Raw genomic sequence first — 23,604 nt, 5'->3', positions numbered from 1 at the left:
CCTCAAAGAAGTTTGTAGTTTTTTTTTTAATACATTTTAATTTTTTTTATCCAGACCAGGAAAATTTTGATTGTCGCTTTTTTTAAAAATTGTTATTTTCATACCAGATTTTTTTTAAATACACTTTTTTTTTTAGTTACGTTTTTTTTACAAGAACGTAAGAGTTTCCCCCGTAACTATTTTTTTTATGGTGTTCTGCTGCGGCTCTCCACGATGAACTACTGCATACCAGACATGTACGAGATGCCTCACTCGGGGATGGGAGGCTACGCGGTGCAGGGCGGTGGGGAACACTGCATGTACTCGGGCGAGGGACCCGGGTACGGACCTTGTGAACCCCAGCCTCTGCACCATGCGCCTTGCATGGACCAGGCGTGGCCGCCCGGCCAGCACTACTCTTGCTCCTACGCCGGCGGCTCGCCCGGTTTCAAGAGCGACTTTTGCAACATGGAGATCCCTCTCAGTCATTTCCACCATCAGCCTGAATATTTCCCTGAGATCAAACCTGACTTCTCACACCTGCAGTGGATGCAGGAGGTGCACAAGAAAGGTAAAGGCGTTCCTGATGGTGATTGTTCACATTTTCTTGGTGAAAGTGTGTTTTTTGGTGTACGCGTTTTTTTTTTAATCAAATGGTTTTCCGTTGTTTAGTGGTTGTGTCTCTGGATTGTGTGTAAGGAACATGTCTTTTCTTAGATGAAGAATGTTTTGGTGTAATTAGTGATAACTCCATCTTCGATCAATGAATAAATGATGTCTGGGTTTTTCTTGAATTAAGTCTAACAAAGCGCAAATCCAAGACTTAAGGCATCCCGTGGCGGCAAGTCTTTGAGGGGTTGACTGAGGCGGGCAGGGGTTCCTTATTGATTGATGGCGAGGCAACAGAAGGCTGATGCGAGATTCTTGGCAAACCCCAAAAGGTTATTGATCTGTTTGTTATCTCCGGTCCTTGAGTCTGCCAGAGGTCAACACATTGATCTCATTAAGCCGAAAGCCACATCTTAAAACTGGACCAGGTGTTAAGTTAGTTAGTTAACAGTATCTAAGGAAGTCTCCGCTGATCAGATATTAGGTGTTGTACGGATGGATTTAAGCGATTCGGCCTAATTTTAAATCTTCTTCGTGTGTGACTTTTCGAAGCCACATTATGGCGCACCTGCATGTTAGAAATATAAGTTGATGTACTGTGTATATATGATATATAAGAAAGAAAGAGGGAAGCAAAAAAAAAAAAAAAAATTATTGTTATCGCTATTAAAATGATCTCATAATTAATCATTTCATTTCTGGTCAACATCATCTAAAATCCAGTCGAAAAACATGTGATCATGTGACACCCCAGCGACTGTGAAAAAATGCAGTCATCTTTTCTTTTTCTTTTTTTTACCCCCCCAATAAAATCTGATATTAATAATTTTTTTTTTTTCTTTCTCCAGGGTACATTCCAAGTTACCTAGACAAGGATGAGCTATGTGTGGTGTGCGGGGACAAAGCCACGGGCTATCACTATCGCTGCATTACCTGCGAAGGTTGCAAGGTAAGCGAGTCTCGGGTCGTTGATCCCCCCCCACCCCCCCGAGGCCTTTTCTGAGTGTGTGCCTGTCTGCTCTCAAGGGTTTCTTCAGGCGGACGATCCAGAAGAACCTCAACCCGACCTACGCTTGTAAGTACGAGGGGAAGTGCGTCATCGACAAAGTGACGAGAAACCAGTGCCAGGAATGTCGCTTCAAGAAGTGCATTGCAGTGGGAATGGCCACCGACCGTAAGTCTGCTTAAGTCTTGTTTCTGTGGATGTGTGTGATGCGTCAACCGGGCCAGAGGTCACGGAGAACATGTTGCATCGTATTCATGCATTTTTTTTAATTTTTTTTTTTGGCTAAAAGAATTATTGTGCGCATTACAGCTGGAATTAGTCTCCTAATCCATTAGTGTATTATCCTAATAATAATTTTTTTTGATTAAGAATTTCGTTCAAATATCCGCTTATAATAGTTGGCGCCCTCGTGTAAAAAAGTGGAGACGAGCGCTGTGCTTTAGTCGTGGTTTAAGCCCTTTCTTTGGGCATTTTGTCACTTTCTTTATACCAGGAAAACCCCGTTGGAATCCTCCTGTAAATGAAATAAAGTCAACCAGACTGGACTCACTGATTATTATGCTGACTGACTACTGATGACGACAAAGTGCACCACGTTGAACGCAGTTTTCTAGTGTGTTTTTGTTGTTAATTGCTGCCTTTTTTTTTTTTTTTTTAATTTAAGCAACATTGCCCTGCATCTACGTCACAAACGCGTCGTTCCCCATCATTTCCCCCTTCTCCTCCTGCTGATTCCCGTCCCCTCTAATTGTCTCCCCCCACCCCCCCACCCCTCCCCCCACCCTCCCCACCAGTGGTGTTGGACGACAGCAAGAGGCTAGCCAAGCGGAAGCTAATTGAGGAGAACCGGGAGCGTCGTCGGAAGGAGGAACTGCAGAAGACGGTGTTGGACCGACAGGAGCCCACCCAGGAGGAGTGGGACCTCATCCGTATGGTGACTGAGGCCCATATGGCCACGAACGCGCAAGGCAACCACTGGAAGCAGAAGCGGAAATTTCTGGTGAGACACCCTCCTCCCTCCCCTCCCTCCCTCCTCACCACAGCCTTTGTTCTATTGATTAGCCTGCCTTATCCAAACCACCCATGACCCCCCCCCCCCCCTCCGATGCCCCCTTCACAGACCCCTTCCACATCATGCTCCTGTCTCCTCCACTTCCACCACAGCCCCTTGTTCCCTGTGTTAATATGTCCATGTGTTTTTTTTGTATCTCCTTGTAGAGTGGGGAGAATTAGCTGGACGATGGAGAAAAGTGTGTCCAACGCAGCACCGCTAATTTTATAATGGGACATCTTACTCTTGTCTTTTTATTTTATTTTATTTTATTTTCACGGCTTACAAAGCAATGATCCTCGATCGCAAAATACTAATGACTTGCTTTTTTTGTGCCGTTTCATTTTTCCTCTCTTTCTGTTTGTAGCTTTTTGATTTCACACCCCTTTTTTGACTAATTTCCTTTGCCTTTCTGTAAAGTCTAATTGCTCTCCGGAGTGAAAGTCCGTCTCAACTGTTGAACTTTATGTGGGTTTCTGTGGCACGATCAGGACGATCGGGACGAGCACTCGTTGCGGCGATGCCTTGAATTCAAAAGGGACGAAATATTACGACATTTTTGAGAGTCCTCGGGAACATTTCATTTGTTTAACTTTCCGGATTAGTCTTTTTACGCGCGTCACTTAACACGAATATCGAGTCCATTTCACTTTCATCGCGTGTAGCTTGCTTGTTTTGTTTTTAAAACAAACTCTACTGTAAAGTCGTGTTCGCGCCTTTTAGATAAAAATGTTCATTATTAATAGTGAATCTCCGTGTCGTCGAGTGTTTCCGAGGACCCGTCTGAAGTCGTGGACCTGAGCCTGAATCTTGCCAGAGAAACCCATCTTGATCTTCTGTCCTCCTCACACTGTTTTCTATCTGCACTCTTTCATCTGTCTTCAGTTTTTAACTTGTTTTCTTTTTAGTTGGCTTGACACGGGTTCTTCATTGAAACTTCACGATTCCTGTTGATTATCCAACAGGTCGAGGAAGCTATGCTTCTTAATGAAATAACATGTAATTTATTCTATACTTCTGACCAGAGTGCAGCGGGGGTGAAGGAAACTAAGGTAGGGACACAAATAATTAAAAGTACTGCCTTTCAACATGTTGCCGTGCAGAAGATATTTAATTATGTGCAATAGATATATATACACGAGTGCTAAATGTCTGTAGTGATGCGTCCTTATTCACATCTTCACATCATATTGGAGGGGCAAAATATTAATAATATTACTACATCAAACCACTTCACTCCCTTTCAAGTTCTCCCATTATGGTATTTGACTTTTTGAATACTTTACACACCTTGAATTGTTGACGCGTAACGCCGGGGTCGATGCCGTTCTCAATAACAGACGCGTCTACATGCGGTTCACGTGTTGTATTCAAACTCGGAGACCGTTAAGACGCCGACCGTCTCTCTTTGTTGTTTTAGCCCGAGGATATTGGTCAAGCGTCCATGGTCAATACGCCTGAAGGAAACAAAGTGGATATAGAAGCCTTCAGTCAGTTTACAAAAATTATCACCCCTGCCATAACCCGAGTGGTGGACTTTGCCAAAAAACTGCCAATGTTCTGTGAGGTAAGTGCAAGCGGCTTCTCTGATGAGGTTTCAGTGCAGAAAGAGGAGAACGGGTTCATAAAGCTCCCTCTGGCGGCGGCAGGTCAGGCTGTCGGCACCCGGCTGAGTTCCTGAAAGCTGCGTCGGGTTTACAGTAAAGCCACCGATGTACTTGGCCAGTATAATCAGGAAAAAGGGAAATGATTTGTTTATGTAAAAAATAAATAAATAAACAAAGAAAAAAAGTTACTTAGAACTAATAGTTTTTCATCATTTAAGTATAAACGGAGGCTATATTCTTCATATATGTTGAAATACATGCTTGCCTGTAAATCATTTAATCATTTTTTTTCTTCATATTTGCCATAAATTGGCATTAATTAACTAGTAGTGTATACGAATTGAACACTGTCTCTGTTTTACATCAAAGGAATGCCACTGATAAAAAAAATTTAAAAAAAGTTGTGGTTAATTTTAATAGGAATAGAGTCAACAGGCAGGTTTCCAAGGTTGGTACTTCCTGATATGACATGTGCGCTCCACAGAGCTGACTAGGAATATTTCATTTGGAATAATATAACACAATTTACTAATTATTCATCATACTATTAGGTGAGCTTACTATTAATGTATTAATAAAACATGTGTGCTCACGTGTAGCGTCTTAGTCTGTGACAAACGTAAAGCTAAAGTGAACCGTATTTAAACCTGAGTTTTAAAGTCCCAGTCTTCTCCTTCACGTATCTTGTTCTCCTCCTAATCAGCTGCCTTGTGAAGACCAGATCATCCTGTTGAAAGGCTGCTGCATGGAGATCATGTCACTGCGAGCTGCTGTTCGCTATGATCCGGAGAGCGAGACCCTCACGCTCAACGGCGAGATGGCAGTCACGCGGGGTCAGCTTAAGAACGGCGGCTTGGGCGTAGTGTCGGATGCCATCTTTGACCTTGGCGTGTCGCTATCCTCCTTCAACTTGGATGACTCGGAGGTGGCTCTTCTACAGGCTGTCATCCTGCTTTCATCTGGTAAGCAGCTAGTGTCCGGATTATTGCTACACATGCACACGCGCACAAGCTGATTAGTTCTTATTTTAGCCCTTTGACGTATTCTTTCCAGACGTTTCCAAGGCAACGCCATTACGACAGAGAGAAAACTGTGCATTTTAGAAACCAGTAAAGTGAAAAAGTTTATTTCAGGATTGCACACGCGCAAAAAGAAACGATCCCAAAGCTCACTTCTCCTCACTTGTTATTTCCTCCCTCCTACACAGATTGCGTTTTTTTAATTTTTTTTTTTTTTTAGATTAAATCCATACCAGTCCAATCAATTAATGACCATAATCATTGTGGGGAGCTTTGTCCAGCTAGCTTGGTTTTTGGCTCCGCCGCCATTTCTCTGTGTGACGCTCTGCATCTCATTGGAGATCAATACTGTTCTGCTGTGTGTTGTACATGTAGACGTGACATGGGGCAGCCCATCTGTCTCAGAGCCACTGGGGTTTAATCAATGCAATGTACAGGGCTAAAAGGCTGAAATCAATGTTAAAGTTGATATTTAGAGCTATAATTGCCTCTTCTTTTTTTTCTTCTTTTTTTTCTTTGGTGGGGGGTTTAAAAATTACATTTATGGCAGAAAAGCTTCCGAAATGAATCGATCCGATGAATGTCAGCCAGAGGCCCAGTTTAAGTTTAGGATGGAGGTTTACAGAACGAAGGGGGCTCAGTGAGCCACCTGGACCGATGCAACCTGCGCCTGTGATGTCAGGAAGCTGTCAAAGTATAGAGGATATAAACAAGGAACCTAAATATCATTAACACACAAGTGAATTAATGATTAAAAACACACATTTTCAGCCTCAACTCGATTCTGCATAGTAACGAAGAACAAATCACGTTCACATTTTTGTGAATTTCTATTCCGCTACAGAAGAAGTGAATAAATGGGAATGCGTACTAACGACAGTTTTGTTAAATCTGATGCATTGACACAAAAGCATATTGTGGGATGTATTTTTGCCGTTGTGAAAGAATCCGATTGCAATCACTGATAACATTCATACGAATGAGCTGGAGTGAGAAATCTCAGCTTCTCGAGGTCATTCGGTTGAGTTATGACTGTACTCACCGCCGTAGTTGCTCATGTGTGGCAGAAACCGACGTAGTAGCAACGGCAAAGTCAGACGATCATATTCTTCTCGACCACTTTTGGTTGGCGGTGGAACTGAAAGGGAGTCCACCTGAAACGTTATTTATAATCCCACAATGCACTGGGAAACTGTGCACGCACGGCCGTGGTAAGTAAGTAAGCATGAAACAGGAAGTGAGTCAGTCGCAACAGACTTTTTGGGTGATTTTTGTTTTACTGTTCACCTTCATATTGTCTTTCAAATATGTTTGGGGGGGGTTTTACTTTGTTGTTGTTGTTTTTTTTGGGGGGGTTTTCTGGCTGCTTGCGTTTCTTGCCCCGTTGAACTAAGCATGAATAAGAATAAGAAAAATAAGATCCAAGTTGTCACAAACCACAATTGGTTGATTCAGTTGCCGTTTTCTGACGATAGTCCAATTAATTTGGTCGAGGAAACGAAGGCGAAGAGAAACATGTTGTTGTTGTTGTTGTTGTTGTTGTTGTTTTTTTGTCCTACGGTTCACGGACTCTCCTCTCGGTTCAACTTGCTATGAAAAGAAAACTGCTTCAAACCAAACCTTGATTCATCAGAGATTATTCTCACACACACACACACACTCTCTGCTCTACATTCCCGCCGCACACACACACACACACACACACACACACACACACACACACCAAACCGATAACGTTGTCGTCTTCTTTGCCGTCAGATCGTCCGGGCCTGAGCAGCGTGGAGCGAATAGAGCGCTGCCAGGAGGAGTTCCTGCTGGCCTTCGAACATTACATCAACTACCGCAAACACAAAGTGGCTCATTTCTGGCCCAAGCTGCTAATGAAGGTGACGGACCTGCGGATGATCGGCGCCTGCCACGCCAGCCGATTCCTTCACATGAAAGTGGAGTGTCCCACCGAGCTATTCCCTCCTCTCTTCCTGGAGGTCTTCGAAGACTGACCAATGGATTTTAGTATACGTGTGTGCGTGCATGTATGTGTGTGTGTGTGTGTGTGTGTGTGTGTGTATGTGTGCACACGTCAGCGCCTGGGCAACCCTGGTGGTCTCAGGGGGTGGACCCGGTCCGAAGGCCCGTCACAATGAACTTTCTATTAGCACTACTGAGTGTCACTTCATTCCATAGTTTAGGAGTAGCTCTCTGGTGTAGTTTTGGATGGAACCATTCCTTACAGTGCGGGTACATGTGAATAGCATTTTGTTCTTTTTATTTTTTTGTTTTGTTTTGTTGTTGTTGTTATTGTTGTGGATATAACCTCTCACCTCGGATTCTACTATAGGTTTCTTTGTTTTGATGATTGTACAGTTGGCATAATGGTGATTTCTTTTTTTATCAACACTCATTCATTAGAAACCATGCAAATGTTGTATTTTCCTTCCCTTTTTTTTTATATGTTGGAAAAACTCAAAATGGCTGCTTCACCGGATTCAGAAAATAAGTAATCGTTAGACCCGTCGGCTTCCCCCCCACACTCGACTTTAATGGACCCATTTGTTGGCATATTAACCGTCGTGTAGTCAGTCGTCCACATGGTGAGTGTGTGTGTGTGTGTGTGTGTGTGTGTATGTGTGTGTGTGTGAGAACTGTGCCTCGCCGTCCTACTGTGACCGTTAACAACAACACTCACTCTGATGGACAGCAGCTCACGGGCCTTCGTAAGTCTCCGGGTCTCCGGGTCGCCCGCACGTCGCGGCGTCCAGCGGGAACGCGGCGTCCAATAAATGTCGGAAAGATCTGAATTTGCAACAGAACAGCAACTCGAGACAAGAGCTCCAATAAAGAAAGCCGGGTAAGATCTTACTACCGTACCTTTTTATGAGATGACGGTGTGTGATTTAACATTGCACGATAATCCTGAGGTTGTCTGTCGGTAGCTAATCATGGAAGTTTGAATTGTGAAGAAGAGACGACTTTAGCTGATGCACTCCAACACATTCGGCATGTAAAAGCAACAACAACAAAAAAAAAACGGGAAAGCGTTGTATGTTATGTTTGTTTCGAAAATGTCCGGCCAAACTCCGTTAAAGAAATCTGGTAATTAAATCACAACTTAATAGACATAGGATTCAAATGCAGATATAATCAACAAAGTCTTAAAACAAAAATTCCCTAGTTCCGCTTTCTCATTTGTTAGGATTTGTCATTTATTCTATGAATGATGTGATATTAAATGTAATCTCTTTTGGATTTTGGAGGATTGGTTGGACAAAATAAGCAATTTGATGACATCATCTTAACCCTTGTGTCAGGCATTTTTCCCTCTTTTTTTTTTTTCCAAAATATTTTTGTAAAATGATGATTCATTAACGTAAAGATGGTTAATGGAGAAGAATCGGTGCATTAATCGATAATTCAAATAATAGTTGGTTGCATCCAAAACAAATGCAATTTTATCAGCGGAAAGGTGGAAGTATTCATCCATAGGAATAAGCTGTGTTTAAAAAACTATCTGGGCCAAAGAAAATATTTTTAAAAAATTGTTTTGCTTTTATTTTTAACAAACGACCATAGAAACACACAGATGTTGTAAGATGGAGGCTACCCGCTGCTGATTCAGACTTCCGACATTGAAAGTATAAACGAGCCTGTTCATCACGACCAGTGGCTGTGAGGACTAACTAAAGCACACAATGGCACCGATGTCCATAAAAGACAATCATATTCTACTCGTTTTGGTGTAACGATGCCACATGCCGTGCCAAAATCGAGTAAACGATATCGAATCCCTGCTGGTTAAGCTCGGTACTGCGTGCCGCTCGCAGAGAGCCGTCCCTCTGACTCGTGTTTTAGTCCACGTTCTACAAGACGACCAGGATGAGTTCTTAATGCGATTCATCTCGGCCATGTTGCCTCACTAGTCCCGAATACAATGAATTAAACTCCATTACAAACGGGGCACTGTATGTTAAAGCATAAATGTCATGGTGCTATGGTGAGTTGGGGGAAAATGCTGATTGAACTGTATTGATATTCACATGCAGGAATGAACATTATCTCTTTGTATAACAGCCCACTACCCTCTTTTGATGGCATGCATGTACTGTACACTAACACACAAACATGAGCATGTACCGTGCACACTGTGCACCTGCACACATACTGTGCAGGTGCACATGTGTGTGTGCATGACACAGGGGTCAGACGCCACCACTGTGACCAACCAGTGGGATCTGTAGGCCGAGTAAACGGTGTGATTCTTCATCAGCGAGGTACACGGTGAGATTGTTAAAAAAAAAAAAAACGTAGCGCTCTTTCCTTTTTATTTTTTTATTTTAGCCGGTATATTCTTTTTGTTGTTTGTTGTTGTTGTTCTAAAAACCTCTCTACGGTATTGTCGTTTGCCACGTGACAAACATTTGCTCTGTATATCTCGCTTCACACTACTCCTCAAAGCAGCTTGTTGTTTTGTTTGTTTATTTCTGTTCCCCTCTTTTCTGTGAAGTGATGCCTTTTTTTTCAAAGCAATAGACTTGCTGCAGTGTTTTTAAATGACTCGGACCTCACACACACACACACACACACACACGCACACACCTCGCAAACTGTACAGTCTCAGAATAAATGCACAGACAATCAGAGGGAGAGAGATGGATGGGCCCGGTTGTTATTTTACGGGCCATCTGGTAGAGTAACATTGGCCTCGATTACATGCACCCCCTGCCGCTGTCCGTGGTCCTGATCGGTCCTCGGCAGCAGCCGTTGGTTCCCAGTGACTCAGCCCGCCCGGTGCCGTTGATGAAACCAGTTAACAGAGTAGTCCTGGAAGAAGGAAATACAGCAACGGTGTGATTTCCAATTAGTTGCTCCCTTTTTGTTTACGCTCGATGGATGAATTGAACTAAAATAACATCAGTTGGCACAAACGGTGACGAGATGAACAAAACGTGAAATAAATCTGGTCAGTTATCACAACCGGGGCTGGTTGCACAAACGTGCATATATATATGTATATATATATATGTATGTGTTTATATGACTGGTTTGTAGATTGAGCTCCGTCCTAATTCTGCTCTTGGGTTGTCGAATGGCCGTTTTCAACCAAACACTCTGAGGAACTGAACTCGGGGACTAAATGAGGACCCAAGTGTCACTTTGGTGCGTTTGTGTTTTGCTTTTCCGTTGCGTCTGAAGAACTGTAAGGAAAAGACGGGCAAATTACATTTGTGAATTGGACCCTAAAAAACATAGTGACCATTCAGTCACAATGAGATGACAACACTGTCGCCCGGTTGTCTTTTGTAATGTTCTGTGACGTGACTGTTAGAGAAATGCTTTGTTAACTTGCTCTCTCTTACCTCCTTTTTAAAAAAATGTATGGACTTTAAGACTGCATGACTTTAAACATCAACAACATTTAAACATTTATTTTTGAAATGTATTTATTAAGTCCTATTCAAAGTCTGCCCGTGCAGCCAGCCCCAGGTTTGTCATCGTCAAAGCATGAACTTTCAAGATTAATGGTCTTTCAGGCGAGTCACAAATCCTTCAGAAAGCTGGACCCGAGATGAGAGATTACATTCAGTTTTTTCTCTTTTCTCTGAGTTCTTGCCCTTAATGCAAATTAAGCAGATTGATCCTTCTTTTGCAGGAATAAAATAAAAAGATCTTCGTTTAGGGCATGCATAATCTTAGATTTCCAGACTAAACAGGGTAATAAGCCGGACCTCGCAGCGGTGTTCTTCCGTCACGACATTTTAGTTCAATCTTGAAGGCCACGTTTTTCATTTGAATGGTTTCATTTGAAATCTTTTAAGGAATTACCGGTTAGCTCAACCAGGTAGGGTTATTCTTTTTAGCAGTAAGCAACCAAAACCGTACCTCAACAATAACCAAACGTATTTACAGTAACCTCAAAGCTACATTGATCATTTTTACTTGGCCACATTGTGGCAGTGCTTCATAACTCATGATAATCACACTTCTTTGACAAATTATGGCTTTTAATGATGTCACGGCTGACATGTAAATCAGAATTGTAACCAAAACCATGACCTGGTTCATGATCGGGGTTCGTCACCGCATGAAACCCCTTCACAGTACATGTCACTCATTATTCATATAAAATAATATACGAATATACAAAATAAAACAAAAGTTTCTTTATATTCTTTTTTTTTTCTTTTTTTTTTAACCAAATCCCATCAAAATACAAATTAAGTATTACGACCCTTCACTTTGTTTGTGAAACAAATGTTTGTGTTTTTTTGTTTTTTTAGGTTACGTGCACATGTGAGGTAATGGCCGTATGAATATGTTTAATTTTACATGTCCATGACCATAATTACTTGAATTATCATATGCACAGAACTGTCGGTGCATGTAAACGTAGTCGAAGCTGCCTGCTGGTTCAGATGATGTTTACTGGTCCCAGTGCGCCGGTTTCTCTCCCACGAGTTGTTGCTCTTAAGGTTTCTCAGTTACAAAACCAATAACCACAGTTGCACCATAGAAAAGCTATTTTACAGTACAAAGAAAAAAGGATGTATATTTTCAAACTGCAGATTTTTTTTACGAATGTTGTTGGCATAATATGAACATGGTATTGTTTTGCATAACGTTGGAGGGGGGGGCGGGGAATAAATACAGTATCTTGCTCTCAAACCCATTTCCACATTAAAATTTCCATTAGCAAGACGTTATGAATCATGTAAAAAGAAACATATTAATTAGTGCAGCATTAGGTATGCTATTAAAAAATATATATATATATTTAAAAAGGCAGAAAAAGCAGAACACTTCTCGGTCAAAGTGTAACCGTCATAAAAAGAAAACTTGACCCACGTCACCAGACGTCTCTGCTCGTGTGTTTGATGTCGTCTTGTTCGACTCATCTGTTCAACGCGTACTGGAAACGGAGAGAAAGGGAGTGAGACGAGTGGCGTGCACGAGTGAATCTGTGACGGCAAAACAGAAGATGATGATGATGATGATGATGATGATGAGAGAAATATAATTCTGTCACAAATCTGCTGTCCTCGCCTTCGGCGTTTACCGGGGAACCTCGTCCGGGTAATCCGTCGTGCAGCTCTGGAAAGCGCGTTGTCATGACGATGCAATTAATGTGAACGAGCTCTTGAGAATAAAGATGGTTTTGAGAGTGTTGGTTTTGTGCTTTTATTTTTGTTGCTACTGAGTAAATTATCTTTTCCTTTTTTAAATCCCAGCACAGTATTTCTTCTTTTTTTATTTTTACCATAATTAAAATGTTTTATATTTAAACAAACACAACGGTAACATTGTTATTGATCAAATGCATTGTTTGCGTCGTCCTCGAGAAACGAAAGTGTTGGATGCCTTTTTCATCCAACATTTTGCTACACTAATTAAAAAAAGATATCCATATTAGAACGAGAGTGGAACACTTTTTCTACATTGTGACATTTATTTGTACTTTTTTCAATATTGTGACGGTTTTGGAGTTTTTTTTTCAATATACTATACCATAACCTTTCCTGAAATTCTATGCTATGACTTTTTTTGACACGCCATCCAATGAGATATTTTAGACAATACATTGTACTTTGTAGAATGACCTTTTTAAAGACTTATTTTCAACATACTATACTCGTTTTCCAACATAATAGCCATAGATGACATTTTATTTCGACATGCTGTATCAGCATACTGTGAAAATGTTCGACATACAATATACTCCGACTTTTTGGACATTCTATATGAAATACATGACTTTATACGACTTTTATTGACATTTCAGAAGCAGGTGATTTCTGCTCATCCGATACTGCCCTGTACTCCACTTCCTGTCCGTCCTTAATCCACCCGACCACTGCAGTCATCAGAGAACCTGGTGACTTCACCCCGAGTTGTATTGGAGGTCAGTGGTGTACAGGGTGAACTGGGAGGGAGACGGAACAGTTCCCTGTGGGGCTCCGACATCACACGGCCCAGTGATTTAAAAAAATTTTTATATTCATTTGTTTTATATCTAATTGGTGAAGCACGCGGTGAGAGAAGCAGATAGTGGAAATTGGCATTGTCTCAGAACTAATATTAACTTAAATATCACATGATGAATTGATTCTGCTCAACTTAATGACAACCAGACACATGAAATAACCACTTCACAACAAACTGCATTTATAAAATGTATTTATATAGATATATTCATCTATACAGTTATGTATGTATGATGGTATGTATGTATTTATATATAACTATGCACACTGCAATCCTCTCTCAGAGGAGAACAGAACCACATGGCAGTGATGTCAACACAACGACAGAAGCTCTGGATATTAAAAAGGCCCGACATTCTGAATTCATCAACGGGGAAACAAAAAAGATGGCGTCGCAAAAAAAAATAAAATCTGAACATCGGCGACTCAGCTCGTCGCCTCCAGCTTATTTCTTTAAAATTACAATCAGTGACATTACAATCATATTTCATGTGGAATACGTCCTACATATTCAGTTTCACTACACTCAAGCTAAAGTCTGTACAGTTTTTGTAAAACATAAATCTGTATTCAAGCAAGTGGGAGCTGCTGGTGACGATGTTTCCTCCTACAGCATCACAGCAGACACATAAGAAACACTTCTTTTCTTCAAAGAGATCTCCATCGGTTCAGTGCGTCTCCATTTCCACTGATCCGTGAGCACGGATCATCAAGCAAGAGGGACACCGATACATCAGATGCGTCTCGATGCCAAAATAATTCAGAAAAAAAAAACGACCGCAACTAACAAAACCACAGCATATCATCAAATACAAGACGGCGCCTTCTTTCGCTCCCCCAATTCATTCGAATTGAAACGACGTCCTCCGGTTTCTCGGGGACTCTTTAGCAGCTTTACGTCGTCGCTCTCCTCGTTGTCGTTTTTTTGTTTCGTTTAGTTTTTTAAAGAGAATTCTAACTCGTCAGTCTTTCAGTGTCTGCGTTTTTTTTGTTTCCCCCCCCCCTCATCACATGAGCACAGCACATATTCAAATTAACGTTTGCCACTGAAAGTATACACAAGATTCTTGACTCGTCACTATACAGCTGAAATCAAAAAGCAGTCACATATTGCACTATGAATGCAAAGAAATACCATCTACACTATACAGAAAAGTGCATCTAATGTTTGTACAGTTGCAAACATACAGAATGCTACACACAAACACCAGAAACACACACATCAATCAGTGTGTCTGTATGTACGCATCACCATCACACAGGCATTTACGCCCTACAGTACAGTACAATAACTTGTTATGGTCTTCTTGCCCCTTTAAAGTTATGTTTGTAGCCTGAAAGAACAGAACCTTAATTCTCGTGGCAGAAGGGTGGAGGTGGTGGGTGGTTGGGAGGTGAGGCGGAGCTGGTGGTCCGTGTGCCCCCCCCCCCAGGTCGTTACAGTTTGTGTCCGAGGGGGGGGGTGTCAAGTACTAGAGGAACCTTCAGGAATGGACCTTGAAGGCCAGCAGCTCCTCCGAGTGCATGTTGTTGAGCGAGCGCAGGTCGGGCAGCTTGAGCAGCAGCTTGGTGAAGATGGCCGACTCGTTGGGGTGGTTCTTGGTGATGAGGCTTCGCAGAGCGCGGATCAGCGTCTCCTGCAGCGCCTCCACCGAGTTCACGTTCTCGATGCCCGAGCGATCTGGGGAGGATGGACAGTGACGGGGTTGAGCTGCGAGATGACGTACATTTTGGGAAATTAATTAAAGATCGCAAACACAGTCATCTTTATTCACTTTAAAAAATGCTTTTATTATTATTTTCCTTTTAAGGGAATTTGTAGCAATCTTTAACTAGTTACATTTTGTGTAATCTTTTTTTTTTTTTATTGTTTTTTACATAATTAATCAATCGACAAATGTCAAAATACGTATGATAATGTATTCATTATCAATATTCTGCACATTTTTGCTTTAAAAATGTGCAGAATCCTCTGTCAGCTGTTTTTCTTTGTGACGGCAAATTGCAATGGGAATTCTTTCCATTCTTTTTGGCAATTTGTAGACTAATCTATTAAATCTATCTTCTTTTTTTTTTAACTAGGGTTTGAATCAAAAGATGGACCATTACAAACTAGGTTAAATATATTGTCATCTGTGGTACGTACGTAAAAGGTGTGTTGCATTGTTCCGGCTGCTGCTGGAGTGCTTCACCAAATCAAACCCACCTGCAGAGACCAGAACCACGGCGGTGAAGAGGCTCATCTCCTCCTCGCAGAGGCCCAGGTTGATGAGCTTCTCGCTGAAGTCAAACATGGAGTTGAGGAGGTCCCCGGCCCCCATGGCCCTCAGAGTGTCCACGCTGTATTTCTTCCCGCCTAGAAAGGTGACGGTGCGGTCCGTCACGTCGAAGAGAGAAGCGAAGCGAACCACCAACACCTGTAGAACACCAACGCAGCCGTCGGTCTGGGCACAACTGGTTACGACGACCGCTGCGTCAACTTCTCTATGAAAACAAAGTGATCCCACTTACCTCAAAGGTGCCCGCCTTCAGCAGGCTGACCTGGTCGTGCTGGGTCAGGTCTCTGAAGCCTGGGATCTTTTTGGCAAACTCCACCACCTCCCTGACGGCGGGGGTGAAGCTGTGGGAGAACTCCTCCCACACCTCGTGGCCGGACTTCTGAGGGTCCACATGAGGGGAGGTGTTCATCGGGCAAACCTGAGGGGCAGATTCATGTTCATTTTTAGGAGGCTGCACCACTGGGATGGTGTTTTTACCGGTCGCTGCCAAAGCTATAGCAGCTGCAGCTGATTTCCATCATCATTATTTAAATTTCCAGTATTAAAACTTGTTTTTTTCCTTCCCAAAGACTAAATGGTATTGTAATACACTTTTATTCCTTAATCAAAGCACACTGAATTGACCTTTCTCGCCTCCTTGTATCTTACCAGATGCATTCGGTTGCCTCCTCTCCACAGGGGCCCGCTGTAGGCTGCGTTGGCGTGGCCCTCTGAGGACGGAGCGGCGAAAGCGCCATGTGTGTAGGCCGGACAGTGGCCGGTGGCGGCACTCCTGGACAGCCTGAAGGGGCAGTGGTTGGGGGCGTCCTCCTCCTGACCCTGGGGGCCCAGGCTGGAGGGGGGGTCCTGTGCTGCCATGGTGACCATGTTGTTGCAGTGGTTCCAGGCGTCCTGACGCTCCTCGGTGCGGAGGTTGGTGACGTTTTTGGCCAAGCCGCTGTTCAGGGGGTCCGGAGGAGGCGGGGCCTCGGCTGCCAGGCTGCTCTGCTCCTGGTTGTACATGAAGGTCTCCTGGTGGGCCCTGGTCACGGAGCCAATCACCTCCTCCTCGCCGCTGTCTGAGGCGTTGTGCGAAGCCGAGCTGGTGTCCATGGCCACGGTGGGTTCGGGGTTAGAGCCGGCGTCTGATTGGCTGGAGCATGGTGTGGTGGCGGATGGAGAAGTGGAGGGGGCGGGGCTGGCGTCCTCTGAGGTAGGTTCTGTGGCACTGGCCAGCAGAGGTTTGCCGATGGGTAGCGTCTGGCTGCTCTGCAGCTGGCTGTGCAGCTGGCTGTTGTTCATCATGTTGTTCATGGCACTCTGCATCTCCAGCAGCATGCGCTGTTTCTCACGCTTGGGGATTCGGCCAAAGCGCACAGCTGAACAGTGAAGAGAGAATCATTTCAGGAGGACTCTCCTTTTGTTCTTCAGAAATCCCCCCCCGCTGTTTCACCCTCCCTTTTGCACTTAGCCGGGTTACTTTGCTTAAAGTGACACACGTACGACATTACAATCATATGCACATTATTAAAAAGGAGCACTCAGGACCAGTTTGCTGGTCTGGAGGAGCCTGTTGATCCACAGTATTGCTAGCAGCTGTTACCTCCACTTGAATTCTTTAAATCTGAATAATTTAAAAAGAGTTTAAATAAATAATAAATATTAAATGATTACATAAGTTTTTTTATTATCAGTTAAGTATTATTTCATCCTGCCTATTTCCACAATGGTTAAATATTAAAGATGTATTCAATAACTTCACAGTTCCATTCTTACATAATATATGTTGTGTGTATTTATTAATAGGAATCTTTATTACAAAAAAAAATTATTGATTTGGTTTTGAAGACTTCATATTCCCATAATGTATGGCAGTGCAATACTAACTTGTTTAAAAGTACCCCTTCAAATACACAATAAACAGAGTTTGGTCATTTTACTTTTTCTCAGTGAAATTCACATTTTCATAACAAAGTATGTCTGTTAATTTGAATAACGCACAAGAAAGGCATGTGCGCGATGCTGCTCTTGAGAGGCTTTGAACAATGAGCTGTGTTATTCCTATTAACATTATTGTGTACCGTTTGAAAATGTTGATGCTTTGGCAACATTGTTTTCTTTTCTAATGCCAATAAAGCCACGTTTGATTTAATTGCATTGAATGAGAGATGCCGGACGGTAATTACTACGCATACTCACAGTCTCTGGACATCCCAACCAACATGCATTTCTTGAAGCGGCACTGCTGGCAGCGGTTCCGGTTGATCCTCATGATGGGGCAGCTCTCGTTCTTAAGGCACTTCTTGTACTGGATGTTCTGCTGGATGCTCCTCCTGAAGAAGCCCTGTGTGTCCACGAAGACAAACGGCGCATTGTGACGACACAAGTCACAGCGAGAACTCTGCCTGGACAATTTGAGCATGCACATGACCAATAACGCTCATTATTTCCATTCCTCGCAGTTTAATTTCATTAAAACTGTGTAATATTGGATGACCAACGCAAATGTGTGTGTGTGTGTGTGTGTGTATTCCTCCTCTAAGGCATACTGTGGTGTGTTTGTGACTGCACTCCGCTCCCCACCGTTAACGAGGCCACGCAGCAACGTGAAGTATGAGGGGCAGCTGATATTAATATGGGGAGATTGAACTAGTTTCACTGAGTCTCTGGTTGGAGCTGTGCAGATGGCGATGCCTACTGCAGTGACCCACTTCAGTCACAGCAACATCCAGCACAGTGTGGCAGTGAAAGTTATTCTGATTCAGTGTGCGTGTGCGTGTGCATGTGTGTGTCGGGGGTTGTTGGAGAGAAGCGCCCTCACCTTGCAGCCCTCGCAGGCGTGGACGCCGTAGTGGAAACCAGAGGCCACGTCGCCGCAAACCTTACACAGCAGCACCAGGCCGTTGATTTCTGATTAACACGAAAACATATTATTTTAGTTCATCTGAAAGCTGCACGTGTAACTAATATTTTTACATTATTACCAACCAATTCCCATTGTGCAATGTAAGTATTTATACATAATGGGGTGGCTATCTTACTTGTAATGCCACATTTTGCAGTGGAGGAGGCGCGGCCGCTTTTCTGAGTCCCTGGAAGGTTTTGGCCACCGCTTGGGAGTTTGAGGTCAGCCTGCTGACTCAGCTGGCGGCGGTTGGCCGAGATGCCGTGCGGCGGGGAGGCCGACTGGTAGCTGCTGTTGGAGTCGCCGCTGTGGCACGACTCGGGGCCAGAGCTGGACGAGCTGATGTAGGCTATTACGCCTCCTGGTGTACAACAGAGAAAATTAGCCATGAGAACAGGGACTGCAGCTACACATTAAACACTGTGCTGAGATCTGTGCAGAAACAGAAGCGCATCATGTTGATATTTCTCTTTTAAAAAAAGGCACACCTTTTTTGTCCCCCTTAAAACATGAGGCTGGTGATACTAAATCTATATTATGTGCAGACCTAAACCAGCAACAAATGTACAGTGTTTACATTAAAGCCTGATTCCTTATTCTTCTGTTACCTCATTACCTCATTGTTCAGTTTGTCTCTGCCCTATGTAGCGTCTTTGAGTACCTAGAAAATCGCTATATGAAATAGTCCCCAACAAATACGCTATTTCTTCTTGTTTGATTAACGTTTTAAAAAATAAATGTCTTTCATGTAATTCATTGACAAATTCCACTTTCTTGGTAAAAAGATGCAACAAAATCAAAATGTTATCTCGTCGATCTCTCTCTTTCTCCATTTTAGAACAAAATTCTCTAATAATCTATCAAATGCTGCACTGTGGCATCTTAATCCTTTGATTTATTGTTGGGATTCAAGTTCTATAGGTGGTGTATCTTAGTTTTTATTGTCTGCTCTGTCCCATCGCTGCTCAAGCAAACTGCCTGCGGTTTCCTTTCCCCTCAAATTAAATGCACAGTGACCATCACGATCACCGGCTCCAGGCAGTACGGTCGTGGATTCAGATTATAATACGAAGACAGATTCCTCAACAGACAGGCTGCTGCTGCTGTCGCCGTTTTTCTCCCTCAACCTGATTTCCTCCGTCTGCCATTCTCAGGGATTAGGTAACAGCCATTACATAATGTCAGCTGCACCAGGGTGTGTGATAGGTAGTCTGGCACGACCCTGCAGCCACTCACACACAAAAGATCTGTTGCCAAATCAAATGCATTGAACATAAATAAAAACGGTACTGGATAGTTTTTTTGACTGTGCCACACATTATTTTTTTGCAGAAAAAAAGACAGATGTATTTAAAAAGACCCATCATTGTGTTTCTGTGTGTTAGACAATATGGAGCATTTGAATAACCCTCTAATCACAAATCGGGAAAGCTTAACATTTTCTTCAGAATAAAGCCATTTGTCAAAATACCATGGATCACATCAAAGTATATTTCAAATAGTAATGATATTAACAAGAAAATGTAATAATTATAAACCCTGCCAAGCATATGATTACGTAGTATTACAGCGCAAATTCAAATGACACAATATGAGATTTTATATTGAGGATTAACTCGACAAAATGTTGTGTCTTTGTTTGATTTATTCTATCAAAACTGCTGAGGGGGAAACATGTTGCATTCATCTCCCGTGGGAAATATATATTTTTTTCAACACGTCATGCAGGTCTAGTACTTCAGATAAATTAAGTTAAGAAAGTGATTTTGTAAGCAGTAACCATGAAGCACCCTGAAGTGAAAAATATTAATTTGAGGTTTTACTACCGTATACATAAGACGTTATCACATGAAAACTAAGTTGGATGTAAATTATAGAAATATTCTTCAGCCAAAAGCCTTGTATAACACTATACTACTACGAGTGTTACATGTATCCCGCGGGCCCTGAATGCACCATACCCATCGACGCCTTTTCTTTTTTTGTTCTCTCTCAACACGCCCCCACGTGGACTTGGCACATCTTTTTCCCCGTGAAAACTGGGTCACCGCGAACCGACTGGGAAGACGGCTCACGTGTATCCGCGGCGAGACCACACACACACACTCGACGGGTGGAATTATGCAACGGTCGCGTCACGGCGCCGCTCGGCCAATCAGCGGCGACGCACGTGGAGCGTAAACACACGGGCGGCACGTGGCTAGACGGATGGGTCCATGTGAGAGGAGACGACTGCAGTGCCGCCGAAGCCCCCACTGCTTCGGGTAATAACAACAGCCCCGGTGTCACTCCTAACCCAGTTTAATATTAACACACACCAGTAGGCGCCACAGCACAACCTTTAACATATTAAAATAGTCTAAATGTTTAAACATATAAAAACACATTATGCTGGTCGTGCCACTTTCACAAAGACGAACGCAGTAATGACCTCAATTAAAGGGCCACCGCAACAAGCTGCGCACATCGACACTTAAAATGGAGTTTAAAGCAAACCTACCCGCTTTGGTCGACTCCATATCCTCTGAGTTTCGGGGGGGGGGCTTTCCTCCTCCGACGCTACCTCGGTGCCGAAGCCGTGTTTCTGTTTGTGTGTTCAGCAACTGGAAAGTCGCTGATTTGATCGCTGTCGAGCTATAACATTTAAATTAACGACACTTAAAACACGTTTAAAACCCACGAGCGATATGATTGTAAACCCCCGGACCCCCCTTTGCACCCAAAAAAAAACCCAGTACGTTTACAAAGACCGGCTTTAATGACGCTTAAAAAAAAAAGAAATAGGGGGGGACCGTTTTTTGTCCTCGACGCCGGAAGTCGCTTTATTCTACCAACAAAAAAAACACACACGAAAAGATTGCTCGTCCGAGCTGTAATCTAGAAATACACCGTTTCCCATTCAGGGTCGGTTCAGGAGGAAAAGCGGCGATACGGAGGCAACTCGGCGGTGTGAAAGACGGCGTCTGTTTCGAGTCGAGTGTGCAACCACGTGACCCAGTTCGTCGGCTCCTCCTCCCTGCAGCCCGCTGGTGTCAATGTAACCCACTGACATACTTTCACCAAAGTGAACAAAAGACATGTTGGCAAGTAAGAAAGAAAAAAAGAAACAAGTACCCTGCTGCAGAACTATGACGACCACAGTTTGGAATGCACCCTAAATTGTTCTCGGACCTTTTTTTGTGAAAGGAGGCCAAAGGAAAACTAAAAAAAAAAATGTTTTTATTATTTGCTTTATAATAATTTCTAGTAATATTTGTATATATACCTTTTTATATTATATATCTATTTATTTATTGTGCTTTATTTTTATTTTTCCTTCAAATAAAAAAGAATCCCTTTCTGTGTTTGCCCTGTTCTTTTCATCAGGGCCATAGTCAGATTTTAGAAGTACCATGAGTCTGACTTTTTTTACATGTATTATTAATATATGGACCAGCTGCGATGTTGCTAGGTTTTTCGCCTTGCAAGTCTGTGTGCGTGTGTGTGTGTGTGTGTGTGTGCGTGTGTGTGTGTGTGTGTCGCCAGATGTGGTCCTGGAGACACCTACGGCAGTGTGAATTACCACAGAATACTTTCCCAGGTGTTTTTATACGTTTGTCTGTGGATGGATTTTGTCACATCGATAGCACCGCTGTGCAAATTGCTGTCACAAAACTGTATATGTGTGTCTTAGGAGTAAGCAACCCCACGCTCTTACTGTCCTGATCTCCACTTTTCTTTTTTTCTTTTTTTACAATCCAGAGGGAGTATTGTGAGATATGATCCGCCCGTCCATGTTTTCAGTTGACCCTTCCAGTCGGCAGGTCAGGGAGACGCTCTCTTAGCTCGGGTGGGGGGGGGGGGGTCAGGATATTCGGTCACCATGACCCATGTTAATTAATTCCGTTGTGGTTTAACATAACAATGTAAGATGTGCCATCACGTCCCTGTGGGGGTCACTGGGGGTCCCATCCTCCCGTAGGACAGTTGTCTTGCTAAACCTGACCTGCTGGTACAGAATGCAACATGCTGCACAGACTCCAGGAGCCCGATGTGAATAAAAAAAAATAAATAAAACATGATAAAGTGCGACTTCTAGTCGACGCGAAGGAAGGATCGTGTCGGACAAGTTGTCCATGACATTGTGATGATATTATAAATGTGTTTTTTGTGCGGTTGCCAAGTATCCTGCTGGTTTGGATAGCAGCCCTCTGTTGTGGTCACCGTGCTCTTTCCCTGGCACGCCACTGGTTGATTTTGTCGTACCATTATAACCTGCGACAATATATGTGCTATTTACATATTATATAGCTTTGCTTCACAATGGAAATAAAAGTGTGAAGCTGAATTTCACAAGATAAATGTGAGAAGAGACACGGCTGCGCTGCATCATGAACCATAATGGTTTATGTTGTATTTGCATATGTAATGCATCAAACAGGTGGATAATGTTTCACTTCCTGTCACTATTAGCTCTGACTGTTTTGATGTAAAATGAATAGTTCAAAATATGGCTAATAAAATGCTTAGGTTCAAACATTTTACCCAAGGACGGCCAGGCGTTTCCCATCATGCCCTGAGGCGAGAGACGTCCCTCTGACTTCTGTTCACAGGGTCTTGAGTCTCTGTTTTATTTTACCAGGTTTGAAAACTGGTCACATTTCTTTATTTAAATGTAATGTTTTGGTACTTTTTGTTTTAGTTTTAAACTGCTAAATATTCTTCTGTGTTTCTTAATGTGAAAGAAAAACTCTGCTGATTGAACGAAGGAATACAACCAGGTTAATGATACATAAAGTGCAGCAGGTGATTTCAAACTGAATGCCATGGTTACCTCATTACCCCAAAATACATCACGCTAATAACTTGACAGTAGGAATATAGCCTTAGTAACATATGTCTTAAATGCGTCTCTCAAACACTTATACGGTTACACCTTTCCAAAACTAAACATGAACCCCCCTCGAGGTAGGATCAGCTACACTAGCGCACACAATTCAGTGTGTGTGTGTGTGTGTGTGTGTGTGTGTGTGTGTGTGTGTGTGTGTGTGTGTGTGTGCACAGAGTGCACCAGATCCTTATTTCCTCCTTCCAGGACCTGGGTATCTCAGGCACTGCGCTCTCCCTCTTCTCATCCTACTTCAACGACCGCACTTACCATGTAACCTGGAGAGCACACTCGACAGTCAACCCTCTCTGACTGCCAACATTACCG

The 23,604-nt window shown here is 42.9% G+C and overlaps 2 protein-coding genes across 14 annotated transcripts in view; one reads left to right on the top strand and one right to left on the bottom strand.

Annotated features, from left to right (window-relative positions):
* The window catches only part of thrb (thyroid hormone receptor beta), a 74,515-nt gene extending 62,085 nt beyond the window's left edge, over window positions 1-12,430 (top strand). For 7 of the 12 annotated variants that reach the window (XM_034545003.1, XM_034545002.1, XM_034545001.1 and 4 more), the window contains 7 exons: window positions 1,437-1,537; window positions 1,615-1,762; window positions 2,389-2,594; window positions 3,611-3,697; window positions 4,066-4,212; window positions 4,956-5,214; window positions 7,030-12,430. In XM_034545003.1, coding sequence (XP_034400894.1) covers window positions 1,437-1,537; window positions 1,615-1,762; window positions 2,389-2,594; window positions 3,611-3,697; window positions 4,066-4,212; window positions 4,956-5,214; window positions 7,030-7,271 — 1,190 coding nt within the window. In that variant the 3' untranslated portion in view covers window positions 7,272-12,430. Of the gene's footprint in view, window positions 551-1,436; window positions 1,538-1,614; window positions 1,763-2,388; window positions 2,595-3,610; window positions 3,698-4,065; window positions 4,213-4,955; window positions 5,215-7,029 lie in introns of all 12 variants that reach the window. The other 5 variants (XR_004610136.1, XM_034544995.1, XM_034544996.1 and 2 more) reach the window with 5 other exon arrangements.
* Window positions 12,431-13,423: 993 nt separating this feature from the next.
* nr1d2b (nuclear receptor subfamily 1, group D, member 2b) lies at window positions 13,424-21,402 on the bottom strand. 2 transcript variants are annotated; one of them, XM_034544993.1, is made up of 8 exons: window positions 20,911-21,402; window positions 18,547-18,771; window positions 18,327-18,415; window positions 17,705-17,849; window positions 16,175-16,884; window positions 15,759-15,944; window positions 15,454-15,664; window positions 13,424-14,958 (listed from the first exon to the last, which is right to left on the bottom strand). In XM_034544993.1, the coding sequence occupies exons 1-8, from the start codon at window positions 20,927-20,929 to the stop codon at window positions 14,732-14,734; spliced, it is 1,812 nt and encodes a 603-aa protein (XP_034400884.1). In that variant the 5' UTR covers window positions 20,930-21,402; the 3' UTR covers window positions 13,424-14,731. The 2 variants fall into 2 exon arrangements, with proteins under 2 accessions (XP_034400884.1, XP_034400885.1); XM_034544994.1 differs by having other exon boundaries at window positions 13,424-14,928.
* Window positions 21,403-23,604: the final 2,202 nt, after the last annotated feature.

Source organism: Cyclopterus lumpus, chromosome 11 (genome assembly GCF_009769545.1).
Source record: "Cyclopterus lumpus isolate fCycLum1 chromosome 11, fCycLum1.pri, whole genome shotgun sequence".
Taxonomy (NCBI): domain Eukaryota; kingdom Metazoa; phylum Chordata; class Actinopteri; order Perciformes; family Cyclopteridae; genus Cyclopterus; species Cyclopterus lumpus.
The sequence above is the reverse complement of the archived record's forward strand: the minus strand, read 5'-3'. Positions and strand labels throughout refer to the sequence as shown.

Excerpts from the sequence above, each read along its gene's own strand:
- nr1d2b (XM_034544993.1), bottom strand. Across the intron at positions 18,416-18,546 it reads TGCAAAATGTGGCATTACAA|AAATCAACGGCCTGGTGCTG; the intron begins GTAAGATAGCCA and ends CGTGTTAATCAG. Across the intron at positions 15,665-15,758 it reads TGAAGGCGGGCACCTTTGAG|GTGTTGGTGGTTCGCTTCGC; the intron begins GTAAGTGGGATC and ends GGTGTTCTACAG.